The sequence below is a fragment of the Scleropages formosus genome, chromosome 22 (assembly GCF_900964775.1).
Source record: "Scleropages formosus chromosome 22, fSclFor1.1, whole genome shotgun sequence".
NCBI lineage: Eukaryota > Metazoa > Chordata > Actinopteri > Osteoglossiformes > Osteoglossidae > Scleropages > Scleropages formosus.
This window is the reverse complement of record NC_041827.1, coordinates 12,845,015-12,870,947: the sequence shown is the minus strand read 5'-3', so window position 1 is coordinate 12,870,947 and position 25,933 is coordinate 12,845,015. Positions and strand designations below refer to the sequence as shown.

Genomic DNA, 25,933 nt, shown 5'->3' with positions numbered 1-25,933 from the left:
CAGTTTGTTTTTTTGCCCCGAGAATGTCATGGTGCCTCCTCCTGCACGCGGATTGTTCTCTTCTTCTTGAGCTGCTCTCGGTTCCTGGAGGATCTGATTTAGAGATTTTATTTTTGCCCTCAAAGTATTAGCGAAAGAGAGAAGAAATCGCGATGGCCAGTGTGTCCTATCATATCTCCAACTTGCTGGAGAAAATGACATCTACTGACAAAGATTTCAGGTGAGACATAATAAGTTCATGTTTATTCCAGCCCTGGAGCTGGTGGGAATATTGGGACAAATTATCATGTGTAGGAAAAGAAGTGAATCATGGAGTCTGCACTTTCATAAAGAGTTGGTCATCTTTATTTAACTTTGGAAATATATTTTAAAAAAAAAAAAGCTTCTGTAGTTGCTTTTCATTGTTTCAGTTTTGTCTGAGTTTTAATGGGTAAGTATAGTGCTCAAGGGTACTACAGGTGCTTATGGGATTTGAACCTGCCACCTTTGATAGTAGCTAAAGACAGTTGTAACCACTGCACTACACTAACTAACACTACGCTGCAGTAAAAGCAAAACCACAAAAGTTCTCGGTTCTGGCTGCATTGGAACAACCTCCCCCTGTCACTCAGAACTGCTGAATCCCTGTTCACATTCGAAAAGGGTCTTAAAACTCACCTCTTCCAGACTCACTTCACCCATCATCTCTTAAGTTAACATACGGTATAAATGTTCGTGCACCATAACTTTAAGATCATAACTGTTAAACAATGGGTAACCCTTCACGCAGCTACTCCTATAATATAACATAAATGTTTATATGTATCTCAAAAAAAAAAAACACTACTTGTAAGGTGATCAGGAATCGTGGATATTCTCATAAATTTTCATGCAGCCACTCGTGTGATGAACATTGGTTCGTATGGTGGAGAAAAACAAACTAACCGTACTCAAGAATCACACGAAGACCACCAGTCTTCTCGATAATTTCCAAATCACACATCTGCAACTATGTCTCTCTCCTAATGTAATGTACAGATTGTATTTTCTATGAGACGTACGTCGCTTTGCAGAAAAGATTCTGTTAAATGAATGAATGTAAATGTAAATGTACACTACCATCTGCCAAGTTCTATACTCGTGAAATTTTAAACAATACAAAATTTAAAAAAAACAATACAAAATTTAAGTCAATGTTTTTATTTTCATTGCATGTGTAATGCATTCAGAAAGTAATTTGTACATTGTACTATTAATTATTGGTTAATTGGCTAATTAGAAGTTACACTGGTATGGGTTATAGTCATATAGTGCATCTGATTTATTACTTATATTGTGTATTATTAAAAAGTTCCCAGAATTTTTTTTTTTTTAAATTTCATGCTTATTTGTTTCTTATGCTTTTTTAAACTTGTAATGCATATTTAATAATTAGCATTTTCTCTAAGTACCTCTTGTCTTATTCAAATTTCAGTTAAATTCATAGAATGCTTAACATATGACAGATTGATAACATTGTAAAATATTCTTAGTCGTGTGTATTTACATCGTATGCCAAGGTGATCGTTGCTCTGTTGGTGTAATGCACTTTTTGTATTGATCTTAGAGTTGTCACTTTGGAGAAAAGCGTCTGTTAAAGGAACAAAAATTTACATTTATATGTATTCATTTAGCAGAATCTTTTCTCCAAAGCGATGTAAAATTGCATAGAAAATACAATTTGTGCATTGCATTAGGAGAACGGGTGTGGTGGTGCAGTGGGTTGGACCACGGTCCTGCTCTCTGGTAGGTCTGGGGTTCGAGTCCCGCTTGAGGTGCCTTGCGACGGACTGGCGTCCCGTCCTGAGTGTGTCCCCTTACGCCCTGTGTTGCCGGGTAGGCTCCGGTTCCCCGCGACCCTGCATGGGACAAGCGGTTCTGAAAACATGTGTGTGCATTAGAAGGAGAGACATAGCTGCAGACATGTGACTCTTAACTACAGTTTTTCTTTCCATCATCTGCACCACTGTTCATCACACGATAAAATAAATTAAATTAAATGTAAATATAATGGTGAAAGTGTCTTTTCTGCCATAGGTTCATGGCCACCAATGACCTGATGATGGAGCTGCAGAAGGACTCCATCAAGCTGGATGAGGACAGTGAGAAGAAGGTTGTGGCCATGCTGCTGAAGCTGCTGGAGGACAAGAACGGAGAGGTGCAGAACCTGGCAGTCAAGTGGTGAGAGATGACCATCGGGAACCGTAGGAAATCGCAGTTCAGCAGGAGCCCAGAGTTTTTAGTGTTTTTTTTCTTGGCATGTAGTGTAGAGTCTAGAGTAGTCTCTGTGTCTCTTCATGCGTACACCTGTTTTGCTGTGCAGTTTGGGCCCACTGGTAAACAAGGTAAAGGAGTACCAGGTGGAGACCATGGTGGACACCTTGTGCTCCAACATGATGTCGGAGAAGGAGCCTCTGAGGGACATCTCCAGCATGGGCTTGAAGACGATTATTGCAGAGCTGCCCCCATCATCCACAGGTGCACGGCGACTCCACATTCCCCTGAAACGACCGTTCTTCCGTTCCTATGTTTCTCCACCCTATCCTTATTATTTCAGTTGCATCAGAGTGTTATAATGACCTTGTTTACGTGGTGTAATATTTATCGAAGGAGTCCAGGGTATGTGTCCTGGTCGCTGGGGTAACAGCACAATTCCACCTAGAATTTAAACTGGTTGTCCTTTCGTCACGCAAGCTGACCCTTAACCACCTTGCCAGCTTGGATGGCCAAATACTGTCTTGTATCTAAACACACACACTGGCTGAAACCACTTGCCCAAAGCAGGGTCACGGTGAACCGGAGCCTAACCCAGCAACAGAGGGTGCAAGGTTGAATGGGGGGGAGGACACACCCAGGACGGGACGCCAGTCCATCGCAAGGCACCACAAGCGGGACTCGAACCCCAGACAGCGGGACCAGGCCAAACCCTCTGCGCCAACCTTTGTCAGCATTTGGTTAATTTAAATTTACAGTTAAAAAACATAATAATTGAAACATACCTCTGTTTATTTGCTGGGTCATTTCTGTAAGAGTCTCAAACATAACACTAATAATTTCAAAAATACAGTGACTGAAACTGGTCATGAAGTGCCCTCTCCCCCTGCCCCACTTCCCCACAGCGCCATTTGGGCCTCTTCTCCGTGAGTGCATTCTGACGCTATCCAATGGCAGCGAGCAGAAACGCGGGTTATTTTTCACTGTAAAAAAGAAAAAAAAAAAAAAAAAAAATCTGTAGAAAATTGAGCGGATGAGAAAATGCATTTCCATTTATTCATTCAGTTGATGCTTTTTTTTTTCCAAAGTGACTTACAGTGTTAAGTTACCCACAGTGATTTACCCATTCATTCACCTGGGTAACTCTTACCGGAGGAATTTAGAGTAAGTACCTCGCTCAAGGGTACTACAGCTGGAGGTGGGATTCGAACCAGTAACCTTAGGATCCAAAGGAAGCAGCTTTAACCACTACTATTAATTACTACAATTAAATAAACTACAATTAATCACTACAGTTAAAAATAAACAAACTGGGAGACGGATAAGTAATACTAGAACTATATTTACAGTGTAAAGTCATAAAAGCTTCTGAAAGTTGTAAGTTGGATGTTTGTAACGCCAGGTACAAGTGTATTATGTAGTACACTGCTGACAGTTTTGTGTGTATCCCAGGTTTGAGCCTTACCGTAAACGTCTGCAAAAAGATCACGTCGCAGCTGATCGGAGCCATAGGGAAGCAGGAGGATGTGTCCGTGCAGCTTGAGGCCTTAGACATCTTGTCTGACATGCTGAGCAGGTGAGGTTTCCTCTAACTTGGATCTGTGGTGTTTTGGAGCAGTAACCTAATAAAAAGAAGGATCTTTTGTAAAGCAAATAACGTGTGTGTGAACTCTGCTTTATATTGTAGTTGTGCTTTCCATATTCTGGGTGAAATGCTAGTTGGCATGTGGTTGTACCTTTTCATATTACCGGGTTGTACTGGATGGGAGGGGGGCAGTGATGCAGTGGGTCTGGGGTTTGTTTGAGTCCTGCTTGGGGTACCTTGCAATGGACTGGCGTCCCGTCCTGGGTGTGTCCCCTCCCCCTCCAGCCCTGCGCCCTGTGTTGCCGGGTTAGGCTCCCATTCACCATAACCCCGCTTGGGATAAGGTGTGCGGTGTGTAAAATAGTGGAATAGCTAGAGCGCCTAGAGCTGCAGGCTTCTATTCAAAGGACCCAGGTTCAAATCCCACCTCCACCTATATTCCCTTTCAGTGAGGTACCCACTCTGATCTTCTGCAGTGAAAATTACCCAATAAATGGGGAAAATAGCAGTAGGTAGCTTAATGCCGTTAAACGTCGGCCAAATACGCGAAGGGAATTTCTGCTGAACATTTCGGGCACCTTCATTAATCAATACTACACCATGGTCCAAACTAGCAGCTTTATTACAACGTTATTTTTTTCTAGGGAATTAAACTATCTTTATAAATCTCTGTTCTTTACACACACCTACACCACCTACTTCCCTGCATCTTCTGTTCTTTCTGCAGGTTGAGTGGTACTCTGGTCAGCTTCCATGCCTCCATCCTGAGCAGCCTGCTACCCCTGTTGACCAGCTCTAGGTTGGCGGTCAGGAAGCGGGCCATCATCGCCCTGAGCCACCTTGTATCCAGCTGCAGCAGCGCCCTCTTCACACAGCTGGCGGAGCACCTGCTTGCCGAACTGTCCAGCGGTCAGGTCACCTCGGCCACCCGCACCTACATCCAGTGCCTCGCCACCATCAGCAGACAGGGTGGCCACAGAGTAGGTGAGCCAAGTGTCTGGTTATCCTTATTATAGATGTTCAGTTACTCTGCCATTATCCTAATGTGTTCCTTTCTTCTATCTATGCTGCTGTAGCCTTGTACATTTTCCATCTGGATCAGTAAAATAATTTATCCATCCATCCATCCATCCATCCGTCCATCCATCCTTCAAAACTTGCACTGTTCTTTCATGTTCAGTAACTGGAATAAAGTGGTCTTTGGTTCACATCTCTTTTTCATTGTAGCCAGTAGAGAGCAGTACTGTGCAGGACTGTGATTTACAGTGTTTCACCGGTCTCGCAGGGGAGCACCTAGAGAAGATAATCCCGCTGGTGGTGAAGTATTGCAGCGTGGAGGACGATGAGCTTCGGGAGTACTGCTTTCAGGCCTTTGAGGCTTTTGTGCGCAGGTAAAGCCTCTTTTAGACCGTACATGTGGAATATAATCAATGTACATTTACATATATTCCTTTATCCAACACTTTTGTTCAGGACCACTTACACTTTCAGGTTTGTGCACAAAGATACTTATCATTTACCCATTTATACAGCTAGTCCTCTTGTGGTTTTTTTTTTTTTTAAAGGTGTCCTAAGGAAATGTCCTGTCACATTTCCACAATTGTCAAACTTTGTCTGAAGTACATCACTTACGACCCAAACTACAACTATGATGCTGACGAAGAAGATGAGGATGACTCTATGGACACTGACAATGAAGAGCAAGGTTTTATATTTACTTTGTTTCCATCACTCTGTAAGAAGCTTTGTAAGTGAATATATGCTGTTAATCATTTCATTTATAAATAAATTTATTTTACCTGATGAACCACTAAAAAAATAGTTCTTGAAAATAATCTGAATTGCGGTGACGTTTTCAATGAGCAGTGTTCCCTGTTTCTATTCCCTGTCCATGCTTCCCCCAACTCCGTGGCTCCTTCAGAGTCCGATGACGAGTACAGCGACGACGACGACATGAGCTGGAAGGTGCGGCGCTCCTCAGCCAAGTGCCTGGAGGCCGTGATCAGCACGAGGAGGGACCTGCTTCTCGAGCTCTACGGGTCTGTGGCCCCAGCCCTGGTGGCCCGCTTTAGAGAGCGCGAGGAGAACGTAAGAACCGACATCTTCCTGGCCTTCATCGCCCTGCTCCGGCAGACCCGCGCACCACCTGGTCACCTGGCACCTACAGAATACGGAGCTAAGGAGGATCCTGCGCTCTCCCAGCTGAAGAAACAGGTGCGAGGGGAGCGATGCTGCACGTCCTCTGTCGTCAGATCCACGGCGGGCCCCCCAGTCTTCAGTCAGGGTTCCTTGTTCGAATAAAGATATCAAATGTACTTTCACATTTATTCTTTTAGAAGAGGCTTTTCTCTAAAGCGATGTACAACTCTGAGGGGGGGGGAGGACATTTCACTCACAGATGGAGAGATACAGATACACACACGATTCTCAAAGTACTCTGTGTAACACCATCACTTAAACCAGAAGACATTACACAAATAGCAGCACAATAATGGGTATAGAGTACATACTTTGTACTCTTTTTTTAACAGATAATGAAGTACAAGCTCATGGATTAGGTAGGAGATCAGGAAAGGAGCGAGTCTGAAAGAGATGCGTTTTGAGACCCTTCTTGAGACACTTCATCTACCATCCTCTACCCTGTCACTGCTTGGAAGGGGTGCACCAAGGAGTTCCATTTCTTATCTTCTTCACCAAGTGCTCAGAACACTTTCTTGAAAGTGAAAATAACTAACCGTTTGGTAACGAATAGCATCTGAACACCTCAACCTCGATAATATGAGACGTCGCGTTGTGTTTGTGGTTTAAAGTGCTTTTTTTTTTTTGGACACAGGTTCCCTCCATTGTGAAGGCTTTGCACAAACAGTTGAAGGAGAAGAGCATCAAGTCTAGGCAGGGCTGCTTCAGCCTTCTCACGGAGTTGGCCAGCGTAGCCCCTGGAGCTCTCGCCGATCACATACCGGCTCTTATCCCCGGTAACTGCAGCATTCCCAGTGGCTGCCTTCCCCTGTGCTCCATCTCAGATCATGTCAGAACTCCCAGCATGCAATTCCAAGAGGCTGTGTGGAAAAAATTGTTTAAATAATTACAATGGAGAGTGGGATGCCAGCAGTTGTTCTGAGCTGATGATGTTCTTCAGTGTTCTAGTAATTTTTGATATCAAAAAAATGTGCCATTAACAGTCTAAAGGTTGTTTTATTTATGACTTCTTTAAAACAAACCCTTAGTTCTTTAATAACACAACAGAAGAATCCTTATTAATACCAACCCACAGAATGTTTTGCTCTCCACAGGAATTGTGTATTCCCTCACCGATAAGTCTAGTTCCTCCAACATGAAGATTGATGCACTCTCATTCCTCTACGTGTTACTCTGCAATCATCCTCCAGAGGTCTTCCATCCCCATATTAAGATCTTCCTACCTCCTGTGGTGCGTTGCACTGAAGACCCCTTCTACAAAATCACATCAGAGGCTCTGCTGGTCACCCAGCAGATAGTGAAGATTGTGAGGCCCCTAGAGAAGCCAACGTCTATGACTTTTGATGTCCGGCCATACGTGAAGGATCTGTTCTCTGCCACCCTTCAAAGGCTGAAGGCGGCAGATATTGACCAGGAGGTAAAAGAGAGAGCGATCTCTTGTATGGGCTACATCATATGCCACCTGGGAGACCAACTTGGTGCTGATCTGCAGCCAACTCTCCAGATCTTCTTGGACAGGCTGAAGAATGAGATTACGAGATTCTCTGCTGTGAAGGCACTGACTTTAATAACGGCGTCCCCCCTCAAGATTGACCTGCGACCTGTTTTGCCAGAAGGTATTCAGATTCTCGGCTCCTTCTTGAGGAAGAACCAGCGAGCCCTCAAGTTGAGCACATTGTCAGCGCTGACTGTTCTGGTGACTAACTATAGCGACAGCCTTAAGCCCTCAATGATGGAGTCTGTTGTGAATGAGCTTCCAGCTCTGATTAGTGAAAGCGATGTTCACGTGTCCCAAATGGCCATTGCGCTACTCACCTGCATGACTAAAGTTTGTCCTTCCTCTCTGACCAAAATTGGTGGTACTGTCCTGCCAGAAGTGCTCCACTTGGTCCATTCTCCTTTACTACAGGGCGGAGCTCTGGGAGCCATTGTTGAGCTCCTCCAAGCACTCGTGGTAAATAAAGCCAGCAACATTAGCTACAATGAACTCGTTAAATCTCTCACAGGGCCTTTCTTTGGCTCCCAGAAGTCCGCAGAACCAGTTCACAGGCAATCGTATTACTCTGTGGCAAAATGCGTGGCTGCACTATCTACTGCCTGCCCCAACGAAGCATCAGCTACGATTTCAAACTTCATCCAGGAAGTCAAGGCGACCAGGACATCGGAGTCGGCAAGAATCCTGTCATTCCTGTGTCTTGGGGAGATGGGTCGATCCATGAATTTGGGAGGACAGAAGGAGCTCAAAACAGTTATACTGGAGGCCTTTTCCTCCTCAAACGATGAGGTCAAGTCAGCTGCTTCTTGTGCCCTCGGAAACATCTGTGTGGGGAACTTGAAGGAGTACCTCCCTTTCATGCTGAAGGAGATCGGCAGCCAGCCAAAAAGGCAGTACCTGTTACTGCACTCCCTGAAAGAAGTGATCAGCGCCTCCACGGCCGAGAAGCTGAAGCCCCACGTAGAGGAGATCTGGGCTTTGCTCTTCAAACATTGCGAGTGTGCAGAGGAGGGGACGCGCAATGTCGTAGCAGAGTGCCTGGGAAAGCTCACACTGGTTAACCCCGCTCAGCTCTTGCCCCAGCTCAAGAAACAGCTGTCCTCAGGTAACAAAATGACTTCAGGTGTTCTGCAAAAAAACATCATCTTTGTGGCCAGCGTAAGAAATAAGCAACACTGTGTTTCAGGTTCTCCCCATGCACGCAGTACTGTGGTTACAGCCATCAAGTTCACCATTGTTGATCAGCCTATGCCCATAGATGAACTGCTCAAAGACTGCATCGGTAAGATTTTGCATGGAATGGGTTTTCTTTTTTTTTTTTTTTTCGTATTTTGCTGAAAGCGGTCACCAAAGTGGTTGTGTAATGGCAGGTTTGATATCCAAGATAATATTCCACTTGTTAGGCGATTTCCTGAAAACACTGCAGGACCCAGACTTGAATGTACGGCGCGTCGCCCTGGTGATGTTCAACTCAGCTGCCCACAATAAGCCTGCATTGATTCGTCGCTTGCTGGGCACTGTTCTGCCTGCCCTCTACAAGGAGACCCAGATAAGAAAAGAGCTTATCCGTGAGGTGCTGTCACTTCATTTATGAGCACACATCTGCGACTAATTAAAAAATCGTTAACTGATAATTACTGGTGCAACACGGATTCACAGAGGGTAGAAGTGGTGTCTTAGATCATAGGCTATGAGTTTGGACCTTGGTTCCAGTCCAGTCTATCCAATGTCAGTATGTTCTCCACATGTTCGTGTGGTTTTGCAGTAGGTACTCTGGTTTCCTCCCACAGTCCAAAGACATGTGTTTCAGGTGAATTAGTGACTTTAAATTCCCCATAGTGTAAATGTGCATGCAAATGAGTGCACGTGATTGCCTTGTAACGGACCAGCATCCCATCCAGTGACAAAATTAGTGCATAGATAGTGCCACATAGTGACAAAATTGTGCACAGTGTGTGAATGTGTCGGTGAATAAATGTATGATCGCATGTGATGGACTGGAGTCTCACCCAGGGTGTGCCTTTCTCTCTGGACTACTGCAACTATGAATCAGACAAGTGTCTCCTGACAATGAATCACATAATGAATTACTGAATGAAAAAGAGTATTGACAGCAGGAACAATACTTGTTTCAGTCCGTGTTAAAACTAAACATATGGAAAGTTTTGGTAACTATTCGGCAGCTAAGAGTCATCGAAGAACTGTTGCTTATACAAGTGAAAATTGTTTACCTAAGTTATGTTTTGATAGCGAATGAAATGTCCCGCTGCAGGTGGAGATGGGCCCCTTTAAGCACACGGTCGACGACGGACTGGATATAAGGAAAGCAGCATTTGAGTGCATGTACACTCTGCTAGACAGCTGCTTGGATGGCCTGGACATCTTTGACTTCCTGAATCATGTGGAAGAAGGTCTAAAGGACCACTATGACATACGGGTATGCACAAAAAAAGTAGCGGAGTTGTGATTTTTAAACTTTCATTTTTTGAAAATAATTACAGCAAAATAAGAATTTCCTTTCACAGTGCTTTGAGTATATATGAATTTGAGAAATTCAATTTCTGTACTTTTTAAGATAAGTTCTGCTTTAGTGTTTTCAAGTTTTACTTTGTCCTCCAAGATGCTGACCTTCATCATGCTGGCCAGACTTTGTGCTTTGAGTCCAGCTGCCGTGACTCAGAGGTTGGACCGACTAGTTGAGCCACTTCGGGCGACTTGCACTACCAAAGTAACTGAAATCTGGCATTACCTCAGATGCCTTTTACCATACTTCCATGTGCATGAAATTAAATCTGTTTACATTTCTATTTATTGTTTTTAGTTTAGTAGTTAGCATTGTGTATTGTACTGTAGTAGTAATAGTATATGTATGTATACATTGTCCTCTGTGTCACACCGTGGTTCTGGAGAAACGCTTATTTCACTCTGATTTATGTTCCAAACATATTGTGAAAGTGACAGTAAAGTTGACTTTGACTTGACATTACTACACCAACAAGGCAGCTGTGAATTGAACAGACTCAAATGCATCGTCAAACAGCCACGCCCATTTATTGCAGGTGAAAGCTGGCTCTGTGAAGCAGGAGTTCGAGAAACAAGAAGAGCTGCGTCGCTCGGCAATGAGAGCAGTGGCAGCACTCCTATCCATCAAAGAAATTCAGCAGAGCCCTGTCATGGTTGACTTTGCCAGTCTGATCCACTCCAACACTGAGATGGCCACCATCTTCGAGAGCATCCAGAAGGACACCTCCTCAACCGCCTGTGCCACAGAGACCATGGACACCAGCTAGAATGAAAGTTCTTCTAGAACTCCGTAAACATCTAAATCGCAAGTACACCTGAAATTATTCCACAGATTAGCCATATTAAATGCATTCAGATTTCTTTAAACATTAGCATTTCATTTTCAGATCTATGTCTTTAGTGGAATTTGAAAAATATTTCAAGAAAATGTATTAAAACTACAACTCGTGTACAACAAATTTAATTTGGGCCAAGACGTAAAAAAAAATGCTTAATTTGTCAGCAGGTTTGAGACTTTTATTTCTTTGCTGTAGTAACTTACTAATAGGTTAGTAAATGAAAAAAGATACAAAATGCATGAAATATTAAATTTTATTGGATAAATAAAAAGCACTATTTGTCACTGCAGAGTCTGGCACTGGGGTTTGTGATCTTGATAGCCAGTTGTGCAGGTCACTCCACAATCAGTTCTTGGTTCTCAGAAGACAGTGTGCAATCCGTGCAGCGGGCCATAGAAAGATTCACATATTTTCTAACCAGTTACGTTGCAATTAATTGGCAAACATACAATGTCAGTTCATCAGTTTTACCTGTGCCACATGAAACACTGAAAGACACAGACTGTTTTCCCCCCCATTTATTACATAGAACTACCAGGTAGAGCGTTTTAAACACAATACAGGCGAAAAATATTTTAAGCATGCATCTATTAAAAGTACATCTATCAAACCCCTGTATCCAAAAATTCCCAGCAAGCATCTAGTAAATTAACAGTTGTTGAGAACAAGACTGGGACTGTTGCAGGTTTTCTTCCATCATCTGGCTATCAAATGAGCCAAGGATGGAATGGGTATTTCCACTGCTGTGCTCTCCCTCCTTTCTGTGCCTGACAAGAGTATGACAGACTCCACAGGGCTGTTGAGGAGGCAGTCGGCTGTGATCCTAAACTCAATCCGACTACAGTAGTTGTACAACTGAATAAATCAAAACAGTAGGTGTACCCTATTTTGGGTTTCTAACAGGCAGCATTAGAGTGATAAACTGAATCAAATGGGGATATGTCAATTAACATTTCACAACCACATGGAGCAGAGCTACAGCTACTGATAAGTAACACTTTAACAATTAAACATTAATGGTTATTCAAACCCACTTGCTGATTGAGAAACACTACTTCCGATTTGACATGCTATGCATCTAAATTCCAAGCAAAGTAAATGAGAGAACGTGATCGGCTCCAACGTCAGCTCATCTACAAAAACTTTGCACTTAGTTCTTAAACTGATGCTCCACACTTTCTCCAGATTCTGCTCTAAAAAAAAAAAAAAAAAAAAAATCAACATTTTAAATTTCCTTGGAACTGCCCAGAGTGTTAAGCCACTACATTTATTTATTCTGCAGACACTTTTCTCCAAAGTGACTTACAATGGATACTATGTAGCGTTACCAGCCCACACACCTTATTCACCAAGGTGACTTACACTGCTGGATACACTACTTACAATGGGTCACTCATCCATACATCGGTGGAACGCACTCCCTCTTTGTCGCTCACACACTATGGGGAACCTGAACAGCATGTATTTGGACTGTGGGAGGAATGCCACACACTGAGCAGGGATCGAACCCATGTTATCACACACTACTCAGGAACTGTGAGACAGCGGCGCCACTCCCTGTCCCACAGTCCCACTACTATAACAAGGTAATAATGCACACGGCAGAGTTCTTTTCTGTTGACAACATTTGACCACATCAACACCAATCCTCACACTTGTTGCTTATCTTCAAGAGCAAGATATCTCAAGTGCTGCTGTATACCGAGAATTCCCTAAACCCAGAGGGCAGATTACTTCTAGTCTTCTTTCTTCTGTCATTATAAATATTGGCTAATAACACCTGAGCCCCAAAGCCCCTACAGACCATGATGATCCACTCCTCTGGGCTTTGTCTGCATAACGAACACATGTAAAGCCAGTTTGGCTCAAACTAAAGGTTTACTTTGAATTAAAGACTACAGGCCTTAGTACAGCAGGAATCAGTACATCTGGAGCAGCAGGTACTGTGGCATGTGATATTAGTGTGGCTTTTGCCTTACACTAAATTAATAGAGTGGTCTTTGGCTCATATCACACACCAGCTGTAGTACTCTTATCAATCAGGGTCTTATTCACTATTCATACAGTAAGTACCTTGATGTAAATGGGCAAATCACTGCAAAGTTGACAACCTGACACTAAGTTGCTTTGGACAAAGGTACCAGTAAAAAAAGTTAATGTCAGTAATTTCAGCTGCATTAACTCAGTTTACCACGATTTTCACATTCATTGTGGCCTCACCTATACAGAATATAGTTATAATAATAATTATAGTCTGTCTGACTGACTGACTGACTGACTGACTGACTGAAGTCCAATTACTATTAGCCACCCACTGTGGATGCTTCTGCAGTAACAAATATTTGGCATTTGCACGGGGAACAGTGGAGAGCTGTTAATATAAGTACATGTTAAATAATGTTAATGTTCAAATGCACCCTTCTTTCGGAGACGATGAAAAACGTCCTTGTTCTGTAACTTACCAGACAGCCTGCATCCGTCACTAATATTGCCGGAACACACGACAATGTGGAGGCGCGCGAAGCACGATGGGAAAAAAGATGTGACCGGAAGTCAGTTGAGTTCGACAACGAGTTCTGCATCATAGCCGGTTGACGAACTCGTTCCTTGCGTCACTTCCTGTATTCCTCGCGGTATGTGGAAGCGGCGAAGAAGCGCTGCAAAGAGTGAGGGATGGCGGTTGTGCGATTAGGTTCCCTCACTTTGTGGTCTTTCACAGGACGGTAGTGCGTGTGACGAATGGGTCGCTCTTTTACTCGCTTTCGAGATGTCTGCGTGACGCGTTCGTGTGGAAGTGAAATACCCATCTGCTGCTGTGTGTAAAAAATTTTCTAAAAAATTTTTAGAAAGCAAATTAATTCCCCTGTATGAAAAAACTTAAAAAAAAAAGCTTTTTGTTGGACAGTTTTATAATACTAGTCGTAGTAATAATAATTGTAATACTATAACGAGAGAAGCTTAGAATTGCTGTGGCGTACCATAATAATTATTGTTTTATTTACTTATTTTTGTTTTTGCATTCTCATCAACGGGTTGTCCGCTGTAGGGTAATGGTGGTCCAGAGCCCATCGCAGAAGCTGCATGGAGCATGAGGCAGGGTACACACTGGGCGGAATGACAGTCCATTGCAGGACAATCTCTCACACACACACACACACACACACACACACAACAAAGGACAATTTTGATAGACCAACCAAAACGTGTCTTTGAATTGTGGGAGGAAACAGGAGCACCTAGAGGAAACGCATGCAAGCAATGAGAGATCATGCAAATAAAATAGAAAAAAATCTTGTTACCTATTTAATGCAAGTCATTGGAATGTCATGAAGTTTGGATCATGTGCAAAATAATTTTGGTACAAAATAATTTCAAGTAGTGCATTGGTGCACTGGACAGTGTTACCAAGGCATGTTCAAAGGCGTTGAAATTTCCTTGTAATCTTGAGTTATTCCAGTTGCTCCTTGTCTGTCATATTTTCACTTTTGCATCAGATTTACTTATATAGAATTTAAACAGCTAGATTCCTAAAAAAGACCAAGACTGAGAAAGAAAGCATTATTTTCTTCTTCTTTATCCTCCATGCGCCCAGCACAGGTCCCTATGGATCTGCGGGTTTTTCTGTCATATTTGTTCAACACAAATGTGTTTCTTCATGTCTGTTCATGTATTAATATGAGCCTCATCACAAGCATTTCAATGCCCAGTGTAGCCAGTGTGCCTAGTGTAACTGTGCAAATGACAATGTATTTTTAGCAATAGTCTGGGTTTAATTTTTGCAACAGGAGTTTGCCCGTCTCCAGCAGCACCTCGCAGCCCTTCTCCGCTGTCTTCACCACAGCATGCGCTTCCCCAGGGTCCCCCTGGACACCCATGCTCCGCAACAGCTCGTCCACCTCACCCTCTGCGATCGCAGGCTCCTGTTTCTCCAGATGTCGTTCTCCCTTCCCACCGGCTTCAGTTCTGGTGCTGCTTTCCCTTTCCTCCTCTTCAGTGCCTAACTGCTCTTGAGTCCAGCCTGTCATCATCTTGCCCCATCCCACTTCTAACACCAATGTGACACACAGCACTGTGGGTTTGGATGGGGCAAAGAAGGCCACAGAGGAGGCATTCATCTTGAATGCTTTAAATTTCCTGGAACTGCTCAGGGAGTCAAGCCACTATATCTATTTATTTAGCAGATGCTTTTGTTAAAATTAACTTCCAATGAACTCCATGTAGGGGGGGGTGCGGTGGCGCAGTGGGTTGGACCGGGTCCTGCTCTCCAGTGGGTCTGGGCTTCGAGTTCTGCTTGGGGTGCCTTGCGATGGACTGGTGTCCCGTCCTGGCTGTGTCCCCTCCCCCTCCGGCCGTTGCCAGGTAGGCTTTGGTTTCCCGCGACCCCGTATGGGACAAGCGGTTTCAGAAAACGTGTGTGAACTCCATGTAGTGTCATCAACCCACACGCCTTATTCACCAAGATGACTTACACTGCTAGATACACTACTTACCCTGGGTCACTCCTCCATACACCAGTGGAACACACTCTCTCTGTCACTCACACATTATGGGCAAACCTGAACAGCATGTCCTTGGACTGTGGAAGGAACACCACCCACAAAGAGTGGGGATCAAACCAATCTTCTCACAAGCTACTCAAGAATTGTGAGACAGCAGCGCTACTAGCTGTGCCATGGTGCCACTACTATAACAAGGTAATAATCCACACTGCAGAGTTCTTTTCTGTTGACAAACTTTGACCACATCAACACTTGTTGCTTATCTTCAAGAGCAAGATATCTCAAGTGCTGCTGTATACCGAGAATTCCCTAAACCCAGAGGGCAGATTACTTTTAGACTTCTTTCTTCTGCCACTATAAATATTGACTAATAACACCTGAGCCCCAAAGCCCCTACAAACCATGATGATCCACTCCTCTGGGCTTCGTCTGCATAACGAACACATGTAAAACCAGTTTGGTTTAGCTCCTCTCTGGACAGTTATAACCAGTCAGTGCGGCAAACAATTTAGTAGCCATGATAACAATAGGTTGAATACATTTTGTTTCTGAGGAGCATATTATGAAATTTAGCAATTTAACAGTCTGTGTGAGGATTTCTTAAGAGGAAAGCTTCCTCACTTCCGAAGGTGGTTTGAAACATTCATTCATCTAACTGACATCTTTCTCCAAAGCAACCTACAATGTTAAGGTTACAGTTATTTACCCATTTATACAGCTGGGTAATATTACTGCAAGCAGTTTAAGGTAAGACCTTACTGAGGGGTACTACAGCTAGAGGCAAGGATTGAACCTCTGACCCTGGAATCTTAAGGCAGTAGCGCTAACTACCAGCTGTCCTATGGTATTTCAAACATACGCCTTTTCATTCTTGGGACATGACCACCACAGTGAAAACCTATTACTCTATAGCCTATGGGGGTCGCGGCTGTGGAAAGAAGACGGAAGAACAGCTGCTGAAGGTTATTTGGAATATACAAAGTACGATACACTGCGCGCAGCAGGAGGTTAAACCTCAAATTACGATCAGATATATTACTGTAGATAGCCCCGCCCCCACCCGCTTTTTTTTTCCCCTTAAATTTACTTCTTTTTAACGCACCCCGGAGGAGCGCTACACTACAGCCCGCCTCCCTGGCGCTCCGCTTTCCGCTATAAGCGCTGCGCTCCAGAAGGACCTACCGCTAGTATCACTAGTTCACTCACATATATATATATAGCCGCGTCGAGGGATTGGGCATTGGCTGCTAGTTCAGCGCTTGGTAGAACAAGTGTGTAAGTGCAGATAGATAAATAAATGGTAGGGCAGGAAGTGTGAGGCTCTACACACCGACGCGTGCGAGAGGAGTGACGAACCGACCTGTTCTCTGCGCTCTATTGCACACTAATTACGCAGGATGTATTATCCTCCAGGAGGTAAGTGTATGTGCGTATCATCATGTATGTATCATGTGTGCGTGCGTGCGCGCGCGCGGACAATCGGGACGCTCCCGCTTGCGTTGCGCCCGAAGCAGCCGAAGACCCGCAACTTGTTTTTCTAAAAAAAAAAAAAGAAATGAGAAACTTGTAGGACTAATAAAGTGGCTCTTGAGTCTTGTCTTTCTCTGCGCTTAGTTTTAGCCGCGGTGCATTTTTTTTTTACCCCACTCGTGTAAATGTGAAAACGCGAGCTCTGCGTTACTAATTAAAAAAAAAAAAATTAAATTTAGTGCAAAATCGCTTTGGTTTCGCGGTTGCGCGAAGAAATCTTGGTCCACACCGTGCCGTGTGTTTTCGCACTCTAATAACAGTTTGTACCGTAACTTGTCCATTAGCAGTGATTTACCGTATTCACTGTGTGTGCGAGGTCGCCCCCACGTCCTGTCGTGTCGTATTTCAAATTGCTATTGTTCAACAAAATATGTTTGTTCATGTCTGGTCACGTATAATACGAGCCTCGTCACAACTAGCAATGCCCAGTGTAGTGTAGCCAGTGTACCAGTGAGTGTACCCAGTCCAGTAACTGTGCAAATGAAATGACAAATAAACTCTATTTCTAAAAGCCGCATCTACCCAGAGGCCCTTCCTTCTCCAGTAAAACTGTGAACTTCATTATTCCCACACTCGTTTTAAGACTTGAAAGGGAACTGTAAAGAAGGTTTTTTCTTCTCCCCCCACCCTAGGTATGGCCCCTCCGGTGTTAAATTACCAGGGTCTCAACGCTCCGCCCGCCAGCTTCTACGGCACTGTGCCAGGCTATGAGGGAACCATGCCCGGGACTGCAGGTCTGCATTTGTACTTCTCTCTTTTCTACTTCATTTATATTAATATTAATACTCACATATTATTATTACTGCTGAATAATACTTATATTATTAATACTGCTTGTTTGCCTGCTGCTTTACAGCTTATTTCAGTTTTTTCACTTCACAGCAGCAGGTGGTGTAGTATTTGGAGTTTCCCTCTTGCACTTGATCTTTTTTCAATTCTGGGTTCTTTGAAGTTTCAATAACAAGGCACAAGAAAGCTTAAAACATTGTTTTTTTTTTTTTACTGTTCTCACAGTATTACAGTAATCTTGATATAGTACACACACACACACACACACACACACACACACACACACACACACACACACACACATTTTCAGAACCGCTTGTCCCATACGGGGCCATGGGGAACCGGAGCCTAACCCAGCAACTCAGGGCATAAGGCTGGAGGGGGGAGGGGACACACCCAGGACGGGACGCCAGTCCGTCGCAAGGCACCCCAAGCGGGACTCGAACCCCAGACCCACCGGAGAGCAGGATCTTGATATAGTAATCAAAAGTAAATCACAATAAATAGTAAATAATAATTATTTATCCCAGGTTTGAATTATTGCTTTTGTTATGGCTGTGCAAAGTGCTAATCCTCAATAGCTTCAGTGAAAAATTTTCCAGCTGTATGAATGGGTGAAGCCCTGTAAACATCATACATATGCAAACCAAACATTTTAAGTCACTAAGGGGTATAACTTAAGCAGAACATCATTAGCTGACACTTGCTACAAAAAAACTATAGAATTTTGTATGTCTAGGCCACTTAGAACATGATAATATCCATTGATGAGGACATATTTCCTGCTTTAACAACTTTGCAAACTTCACACTGATACAAAGTATAATTACCAGTATAGGTTGTTGATACACCTTCATATTAGTCTTACCAGTCGGGGCATTAAAGAAGCAGGTTTTATGACCTCTCCCTTGATATCTTCATGATTTTTTAAATAGAAATTAAGAAAAAAAATTATGCTGAGTGCATATAGCAAAATGCCCTTATTATATTTCTTAAAGTGAAATGTAATTTTAAAATTTGTTCTGTAAATTTTATAAATACACACACATTTTCCAAACCGCTTGTCCCATACGGGGTCGCAGGGAACCAGAGCCTACCTGGCAACTCAGGGCGTAAGGGACACACCCAGGACGGGACGGGACACCAGTCTGCCGCAAGGCACCCCAAGTGGGACTTGAACCCCAGACCCACCTGAGAGGAGGACCCAGTCCAACCCACTGCGCCACCACACCCCCGTTTTATAAATTGTCATGCATTTTTATACAAACACTTTCAGAGTTTAATTTGAAGCCTGTCTTACACTATTAAAGCAACTGCTGAAAACCCATAAAATGTGATAAGTTGATTGTGAAAATATATGTGCCCTTGCATCAATCCTGACTCTTAGCAACTACTCGTGTGGTTTTCGCAACAAGGGAAGTACAGAGGTGGTTTTCCAGTACCTACTCCTGTGCACTTCTTGGGGGTGCAGTCATGGGGAGAAACATGCAAGCTCTATACACCATGAGTACACAAAACCCCCATCCACCTAGTGGCTCAGGAGGTGTGAGCTTTATCCATTGTGGTGTACATTGGGAGAGGCTACAATGCACCACAGCCCTGCACTGGAGAAGGAGTTGATTAATAATTAAGCATTTCAATGATTACAGAGAACATTGTATACTGGCTCTGAAATTTCTGAACACAAGTAAGACTGTAAATCTGTAGCTCCAACTGTCAATCAATAAACCAATAAGTCAATCAATAAAAGCTTAAAAATTTATAATGTCATTTGATTTATTCAGAGGCTAGATTCGGTACAAATCTGAACGACAGCTTTGACAGGACACCTGATAGTATAGTGGTTAGAGCTTTTACTTTTGAATATGTAGATTGCAGATTTAAATCCACCCCGTGCTGTTGTACCCTTGAGCAAAATACTTACCCTAAATTGCTCCTGTGAAAAAAAAAACCCCAATGTATAAATTGGTAGGTAAGTGTAGGTAGCTTAACAGTGTAAGTTACTTTTGAGAAAAGTGTCAGATAAATGTTTTAATAAAACATAATCTGTAGGACACACCCAGGACAGGACGCCAATCCATCGCAAGGCACCCCAAGCGGGATTCAAACCCCACGCCCACCGGAGAGCAGGACCCGGGCCAACCCACTGCACCACCACGCCCCCCTCTACAATATGCAATGAAGATGAATAGATATTTTACTGATCTCCTTGGGAAATTTGGTTACATAGAGCAGTCAATAGAGAGACATAAAACACACTACTGCAAGGAGGGCTTGAACCTGCACGGGGTAACCACGTTGGATTTCAAGTCCAACACCTTAACCACTCTGCCATCACAGCTCCCTAGCTGTAATCTAATTACTGAGGTCCAATACTTAAGTGCATGAGTTGTAAACATCATGGGAGTGAGTTGAATAAATGCAGTCTCACACTTAGAAAACCAATTTAAATAAAACATCTATTATCGATATATTAAAAAATCAAGTAAAAAAAGTGTTTGTATCTTTGAAAGTGTGTAACTCAATTTTGTGACCTGAGGAACCAGTGTTTTTTTTATTCAGAGTGTAATTTAAAATGTTTTTCAAAAACACATCTAGGGGGATTCCTTCCTCCACCTATTCCTGCCGTTGCCCCACCTCAACCAAGACCGGATGAACCAAACTGGACGTAAGGCCACGTCGTTGTATGGGGGTGGGGGTGGCCGTGTGTTCGTATTTTAATAACGCTTACCATAAATCACACACATTAAACACGTAACGAACTTTCTATCACACCCTCTATCGTAACATAACCTTCTTTGGCTGTAGTGCTAAAATGTCATCCAGATGCACTCGTCTTCTTTTAAATGGCTGAGCTCCTTCGAATCAGAGGAGTACCTTTAGCTCAGAACAGAAGCGTTATATTGGAACTGTTTTCTTTTTCAGCATTCCATTAATGAGTAAGGACGCAGCCCACGCTGCCTTCAAGGAGTATGTGTCGGGTAAATGCTGCTACGGCTCGGGCCCGGCTGACGAGGGAGTGATCACAAATATGGAGGCGCTGAACACGTACAGGGTGATCAATGGACTTATTCATTTGTAGCATTTGCAGTGTAGCGTAGGATCGGCTGCTGAGACACAGAATGGTTGGAAAAAGCTCTGCTATGACTCATAACTTTTTACTTATGAGTTAAAGGAAATTGATGTCATTCATTTTCGCTAACAGCTTGTCCTAGTCAGGCTCATGGAGCCTGTCCTGGAATCGTTGGACACAAGGCTAGGGGGTTTACACCTGGACAGGATGCTCGGCCATCACAGAGTAGCCACACACCCCCAGACAATTTAGCATCACGATTTCACATGTTTGGACTACGGGAGGAAACCCACGTAGGCACAGGGAGAACACATAAACTTCACACAGGCTGAGATGCACTCAAACCTACGTCCGAAAAGCCCAAGTGCTGCGAAGCTGCAGCAAGACCCACTGCACCACCATGCCACCCAGCTTTGCTTTGAACTAATTAGAATGTACATTAATAAGTGGGTTTTCTTGATTTTTTTGCTATTGAAATAACATCATGGAGTTTGAACAGATATCTTTGAATTGTTTTTTGAAAAGGGGTTTCTTAAATTTCATGGCCTACAGTGTGGAAACCAGTGAAGTTGTGTAGTTCTTCCTTATCCTTATTTGAGAGATTGCTCTTATTAGTGTTTTTTTGATGGGGACAAGTGGCTTCAGCCAGTGTGTGTGTGTGTGTGAGAAGGTCAGAGGGCCATAGTGACCCTGATGTTCTGTGCTTTTTTTTTGCAGTACCGCCTCGAGACTTTCACAGAGTCAAGGTCCACGGAGTGGAATCACGAGCCGTTCAATGGTAACCGCAGAGCACAACACAACCCAACACAGCAACAGTGCAATAATGTCAGCTGCCATTTTTCAGAACTTTTCCCCAAGATTTTATTGTGTATTTGACACAGCTACTGTATATTGGCAACTTTCTCTTCTGTTCACATAGTGGAAAAAAACTAACTGCGCTTAAGAATCACACGCCTGCATCTAAGTCTCTCTTTCTGCTAATGTAATGCATACGTTGTATTTTCTGAGATGTACATCACTTTGGAGAAAAGCATCTGCTAAATGAAGAAATGTAAATGTTCTCAATGCATTCAGAAATGGAAAAAAAATGCTATTCACCCTTTACTCCCACATTTGTAGACTTGAAGAACAGGTTTCAGTGTCATCTCATATTTCCCCATTCATTCTCTGTCTTCCTGACACTTTGTCTTGTTTTCTCTGGGTTGCGCTCAGACAGAGCAACGATGGAGTTTTTTATTTTTTTGTACCTTGTGCAATTATAAGCCTTCCCTTTTTTTCTCTGAAGCTGTTTACTTAATTATGCATCCAAAAATAAATAATAGATGTCCAGTCCTCTGGTGTCCTTGCTGTAGGAGTGGCTGTGGACACTGTTACTGTCATTTTTTTTTTTTATGTCTGTCTTCATCGCTGCTTTTCTTGTTAGGTCAACCCATTGATGCATACATGCAACCCGCGCCAGGTCCCTGGGCTATTCCCGTCCAGCCCCCCTCCGTGTTTCAAGACAGCACCCAAGTCGTTAAAGTTCCCTACACCTCATCTGTGAAGGTACCTGTGTAATTGTAAATTTGTGCATTTAGTCTGTAAATGTATAGATTGATACCACTGTTCAGGTTAGAACATATAAAGAGAGTGCTCACGTGCATTTGCTGCGGATTTTAGCAATTTTAAATATGTGTGAAGTATTGCGGTATGCGAGTCATTAACTCTAAGTGTTTGGGGTGTCAGATTTCACTGTAATCTTTCACTGTGTCCTAATGTGAGTTAATTGAAGTCCCTCATTTCTATGTGCTGGGGCCGGTGAGATGACGGCACTGTTTCTGTTTGTAGGACTGCCACGACTGTCAGGGCAAAGGAAAAACGCCCTGCAAAAACTGCTCCGGTGCCGGAAATGTAAGAAGACAGCGGTGCCGTTTCACTCTCTCGCCCCGTTCAATAGTTACTGCACATTACCTCCCAAATGTGTGTTCGGTGGCAAAAGTATGAATTCAGTCTGTCAGAGTACAATCAGACATTTTCGTTCAGGTGGATTTATGGAACCTGATTATCTATTTTTTTATCTGGATTTTTAATCCAGAGAGTCTGCAGTTTTTGCAACGGCTCTGGGACCTCATCTGGGGAGGAGAGATGCAACCACTGCAAATCAAATGGCAGGGTAAAGTAAGTATTTGTAGAGTGCTCTCTACTCCCTTAAGGGGGAGCAGTGGCACAGCAGGTTTGGCTGGGTCCTGCTCTCTGGTGGGTCTGGGGTTTAAGTCCTGCTTGGGGTGCCTTGCGACGGACTGGCGTCCCCTCTTGGATGTGTCCCCTCCCCTCCAGCCTTATGCCCTCTGTTGGCGGGTTAGGCTCTGGTTCGCTGTGACCCCACTTGGGACAAGCAGTTTCAGTCTGTGTGTGTGTCTCTACTCCCTCTGTACTAAGCAGTTCTGTGTAGTCAGCAATCCTAAAACAGACAGGTCTAGATAATTAGCTTTATTACAATTGTTCCTGTTATACGTATGTGTTCCATTGTGCGTCTCTTTGTAGCTGCTCGGATTGTAAAGGTGAAGGAGTGAATCTGTGCGACACTTGTAAAGGGAAACGGCAGCTACTGGTGTTCATCAACCTCAAAGTCCAATGGTGTGTAATTTTTTTCAATGAAAATTATTTCTTACAGATTACTGTTGCTTAAGTGATTGTAGGACACACTACCGTCAGCAGTATGTAATGATTTTATTGGATGTATGAGATCTTCTAGGAAAGAAAGTTGTCTGCTGCGATTGTGAAAACAAGAAATTCCTTCTTTCTCGACTTAAGATGTTTGTCTGAATTTTCTTTCAGCAAATTTAGCCACAGAATATAACCACAGTATATTATCAGTTGAATGTGTTAATATCATTAAGGGCTTAAAGTTATAACAAGGTGAAATTAACAACATTTTTCACGCATAAACAAATGCATAATGCATGGTAGGTTAATAACACCCATTTCCTCTGAAAAACTATTGAACTGCGACTGTTCTACATTCTGCACTTCTGTCATTGTTTATTAAAATCAGTTCTGAGAAGCTGAACACAGCTGATATTTCTCATCAAAATGCTGCCTGTAATTTAGAAAAACCTCTGTATTGGTTCTAGGACTAATAATAAATCTGAGTTTGTTGAGGAGCAGTCCAGTGGTCTGAAGATGGACAAACTGAGTAAAGTTACTGGGAAGGAACTCTTCAAAGACACCCAGTATATGGTAATGGAGGATATCTGACAACTCAATACATGGATGTCATGTTGAGCATTGTATGATATGTATGAAGGTGAGAATAAAAATCCACATATATACAGTAGCTCACCTAATGTGCTGTCTTCCTAGGTCTACCCATTGATGGGCTTCCCGGATCCGGCTGTGAATCAGGCTGCTGATCGTCTTGTGAAGGAGCATCACACTCAGTTCTCTCAAACAGCCCGCATTCTCCAACAGGTGTCATTGAGTGTAATTTACCCTACTAACACTGAAAAACGTAGGGATCTTTAATACCCTTTTGCAGCTCTGTGAGGGCCCAATGTTGTCATACTGGAGTGACATCCAGTGTTTACTGTCTATTCGAAATACATGTAAACCATCCCTCTCTGTTTCGGACATGTGGTAATTTGGTCTTGCTCTTGTTGCTCCTGGCAACACAAGGAGAGAAAAAAAAATGTAAATATACACTTTGTTTCTATAGGACTTGTCATTTAAATGTTTCAGCTCAATGAGAGGAAGTCCCCACAGTTCTTGCAACATCCTGTTATTTGTTAAACTCCATTGACATGAATTTGTGGGTAAACAAAAACATTATTTCAAAATTATCTAGATAAACTAATAAAATTACCTCTGATCGAAAACACATTCAAAAAAAAAATTATTACAAACATACTTGTTTTCCCTGAGTTTGCATGGGTTTCCTCCTGTCTAGAGTGTACCCTGCCTTGTGCCGTACAATCCCAGGATAGACTTCCAGACAAGCGCTTAATGTCAAGGAATGAATGAATTAATGAAAATTTAGTGTAAAAGTCATGTTTGTCCTGCTCTCTGCTTAACTCCATGCTCAAATTAAAAGCAGTGTCTTCACTACCTGCTAGGGTATTCATGTAATTGCAGATTTAATGTTTTTGGCAATTCTTTGGCATTATAATTCATTGTGGAAATTCTTTTCTTTTCTCCAGCGACAAACTGTTGAATTGATTCCTGTCACAAAGGTAGACTATAAGTGGAAGGAGGCCTTTCACAGCTACTTGGTCTACGGGAACGAAAATAAGGTCAACGCTGATGACTATCCAGATACCTGCTGCTGCACGATAATGTAGTCCAGAGTAACTAAATGCATTAATTTTTAAATATGCATGAAGAATTCATGCATCACATTAGTGAAATGATGAAATACATTTACATATATATGTATGCATTACAACCGTGTCAACATATATATCTTTTTCCAGCATATACCTTTTTAATGTGATAGCATTATACATATATTGAACAAAGATGGCTATGCTGTTATGCAAACTGCCTGTATGTTGACTTGCCTGTTGATCACACGGTTATTGTCTTTTCCACCATTACTAATATGAATTATTAACATTTGAGAAACATTTTACATTATTTAAAATGTCACTAGCCCATGCTTCAAATGTGTTTGTAGGAAAATGGAAAAATCTGACATGCTTATGTAGGCCTTTGTAGTTTTAGAAAAACTGAAATGTTTTTGTCATAAATAAAATGTGTTTTTTCTACAGTGTGGTGCTTTATCACTTAAGAGTACATTTAGGTTTCATAGATGGTATCAAAAATACAAAACAAGCAATATTCTGGATTATAAGATCCTCCAGATGAGTTTTAGAGGCTTTGATGCAAATTATGGAGAGGTTATATTTTTTAAACAGTATCCTACCAATGAAGACAAAGATGCTAACAAACCACCTCATGTTTCATTCCTCCTTACTATGTACTATGTTTTCCCAGTCTTTTGCTTGTTTTTACATGTGAATGCTCACATTGCTTAATATTTAATTTTTGTTTAGTTGACTCCTTTGTCCAAAGCCACACATCAGTTTTGGGTAATGAACTCTACACTAATTTACCCATTTACACAGCTGGGTATTCTTACTGTATTCAGCGTGAGTACATCAGTGAATGGTATAACAGCAGGAGTGGGATTCC

General features: G+C 42.7%; 2 protein-coding genes and 1 non-coding gene across 4 annotated transcripts; 2 read left to right on the top strand and 1 right to left on the bottom strand.

Annotated features, from left to right (window-relative positions):
- Window positions 1–7: 7 nt before the first annotated feature.
- On the top strand, window positions 8–10,945 carry cand2 (cullin-associated and neddylation-dissociated 2 (putative)). Its single transcript, XM_029247646.1, has 15 exons — window positions 8–220; window positions 2,056–2,199; window positions 2,342–2,496; window positions 3,685–3,808; window positions 4,545–4,801; window positions 5,103–5,208; window positions 5,383–5,522; window positions 5,739–6,031; window positions 6,651–6,792; window positions 7,111–8,616; window positions 8,698–8,793; window positions 8,915–9,084; window positions 9,784–9,948; window positions 10,132–10,239; window positions 10,571–10,945. Exons 1-15 carry the CDS (start codon window positions 153–155, stop codon window positions 10,799–10,801), a joined length of 3,705 nt encoding a protein of 1,234 aa, XP_029103479.1. The 5' UTR covers window positions 8–152; the 3' UTR covers window positions 10,802–10,945.
- Window positions 10,946–16,455: 5,510 nt separating this feature from the next.
- On the top strand, window positions 16,456–25,495 carry LOC108931145 (protein SSUH2 homolog). 2 transcript variants are annotated; one of them, XM_018746757.2, is made up of 12 exons: window positions 16,458–16,788; window positions 17,535–17,636; window positions 20,290–20,359; window positions 20,617–20,746; window positions 21,482–21,542; window positions 22,188–22,309; window positions 22,592–22,654; window positions 22,839–22,921; window positions 23,288–23,380; window positions 23,878–23,983; window positions 24,107–24,214; window positions 24,940–25,495. In XM_018746757.2, the coding sequence occupies exons 1-12, from the start codon at window positions 16,770–16,772 to the stop codon at window positions 25,078–25,080; spliced, it is 1,098 nt and encodes a 365-aa protein (XP_018602273.2). In that variant the 5' UTR covers window positions 16,458–16,769; the 3' UTR covers window positions 25,081–25,495. The 2 variants fall into 2 exon arrangements, with proteins under 2 accessions (XP_018602280.2, XP_018602273.2); XM_018746764.2 differs by lacking the exon at window positions 23,288–23,380 and having other exon boundaries at window positions 16,456–16,788.
- Window positions 19,951–20,032, bottom strand: trnas-uga (transfer RNA serine (anticodon UGA)). Its single transcript has one exon. It is a non-coding gene; the product is annotated as a tRNA-Ser (tRNA).
- Window positions 25,496–25,933: the final 438 nt, after the last annotated feature.

Coding starts and splice junctions, on each gene's coding strand:
- cand2 (XM_029247646.1), top strand. CDS start 153: ATGGCCAGTGTGTCCTATCATATCTCCAACTTGCTGGAGAAAATGACA. Junction 5,209..5,382: donor TTTGAGGCTTTTGTGCGCAG/GTAAAGCCTCTT, acceptor TTTTTTTTAAAG/GTGTCCTAAGGAAATGTCCT. Junction 6,032..6,650: donor TCTCCCAGCTGAAGAAACAG/GTGCGAGGGGAG, acceptor TTTTGGACACAG/GTTCCCTCCATTGTGAAGGC.
- LOC108931145 (XM_018746757.2), top strand. Junction 17,637..20,289: donor AACCATGCCCGGGACTGCAG/GTCTGCATTTGT, acceptor AAACACATCTAG/GGGGATTCCTTCCTCCACCT. Junction 22,922..23,287: donor AAATCAAATGGCAGGGTAAA/GTAAGTATTTGT, acceptor GTCTCTTTGTAG/CTGCTCGGATTGTAAAGGTG.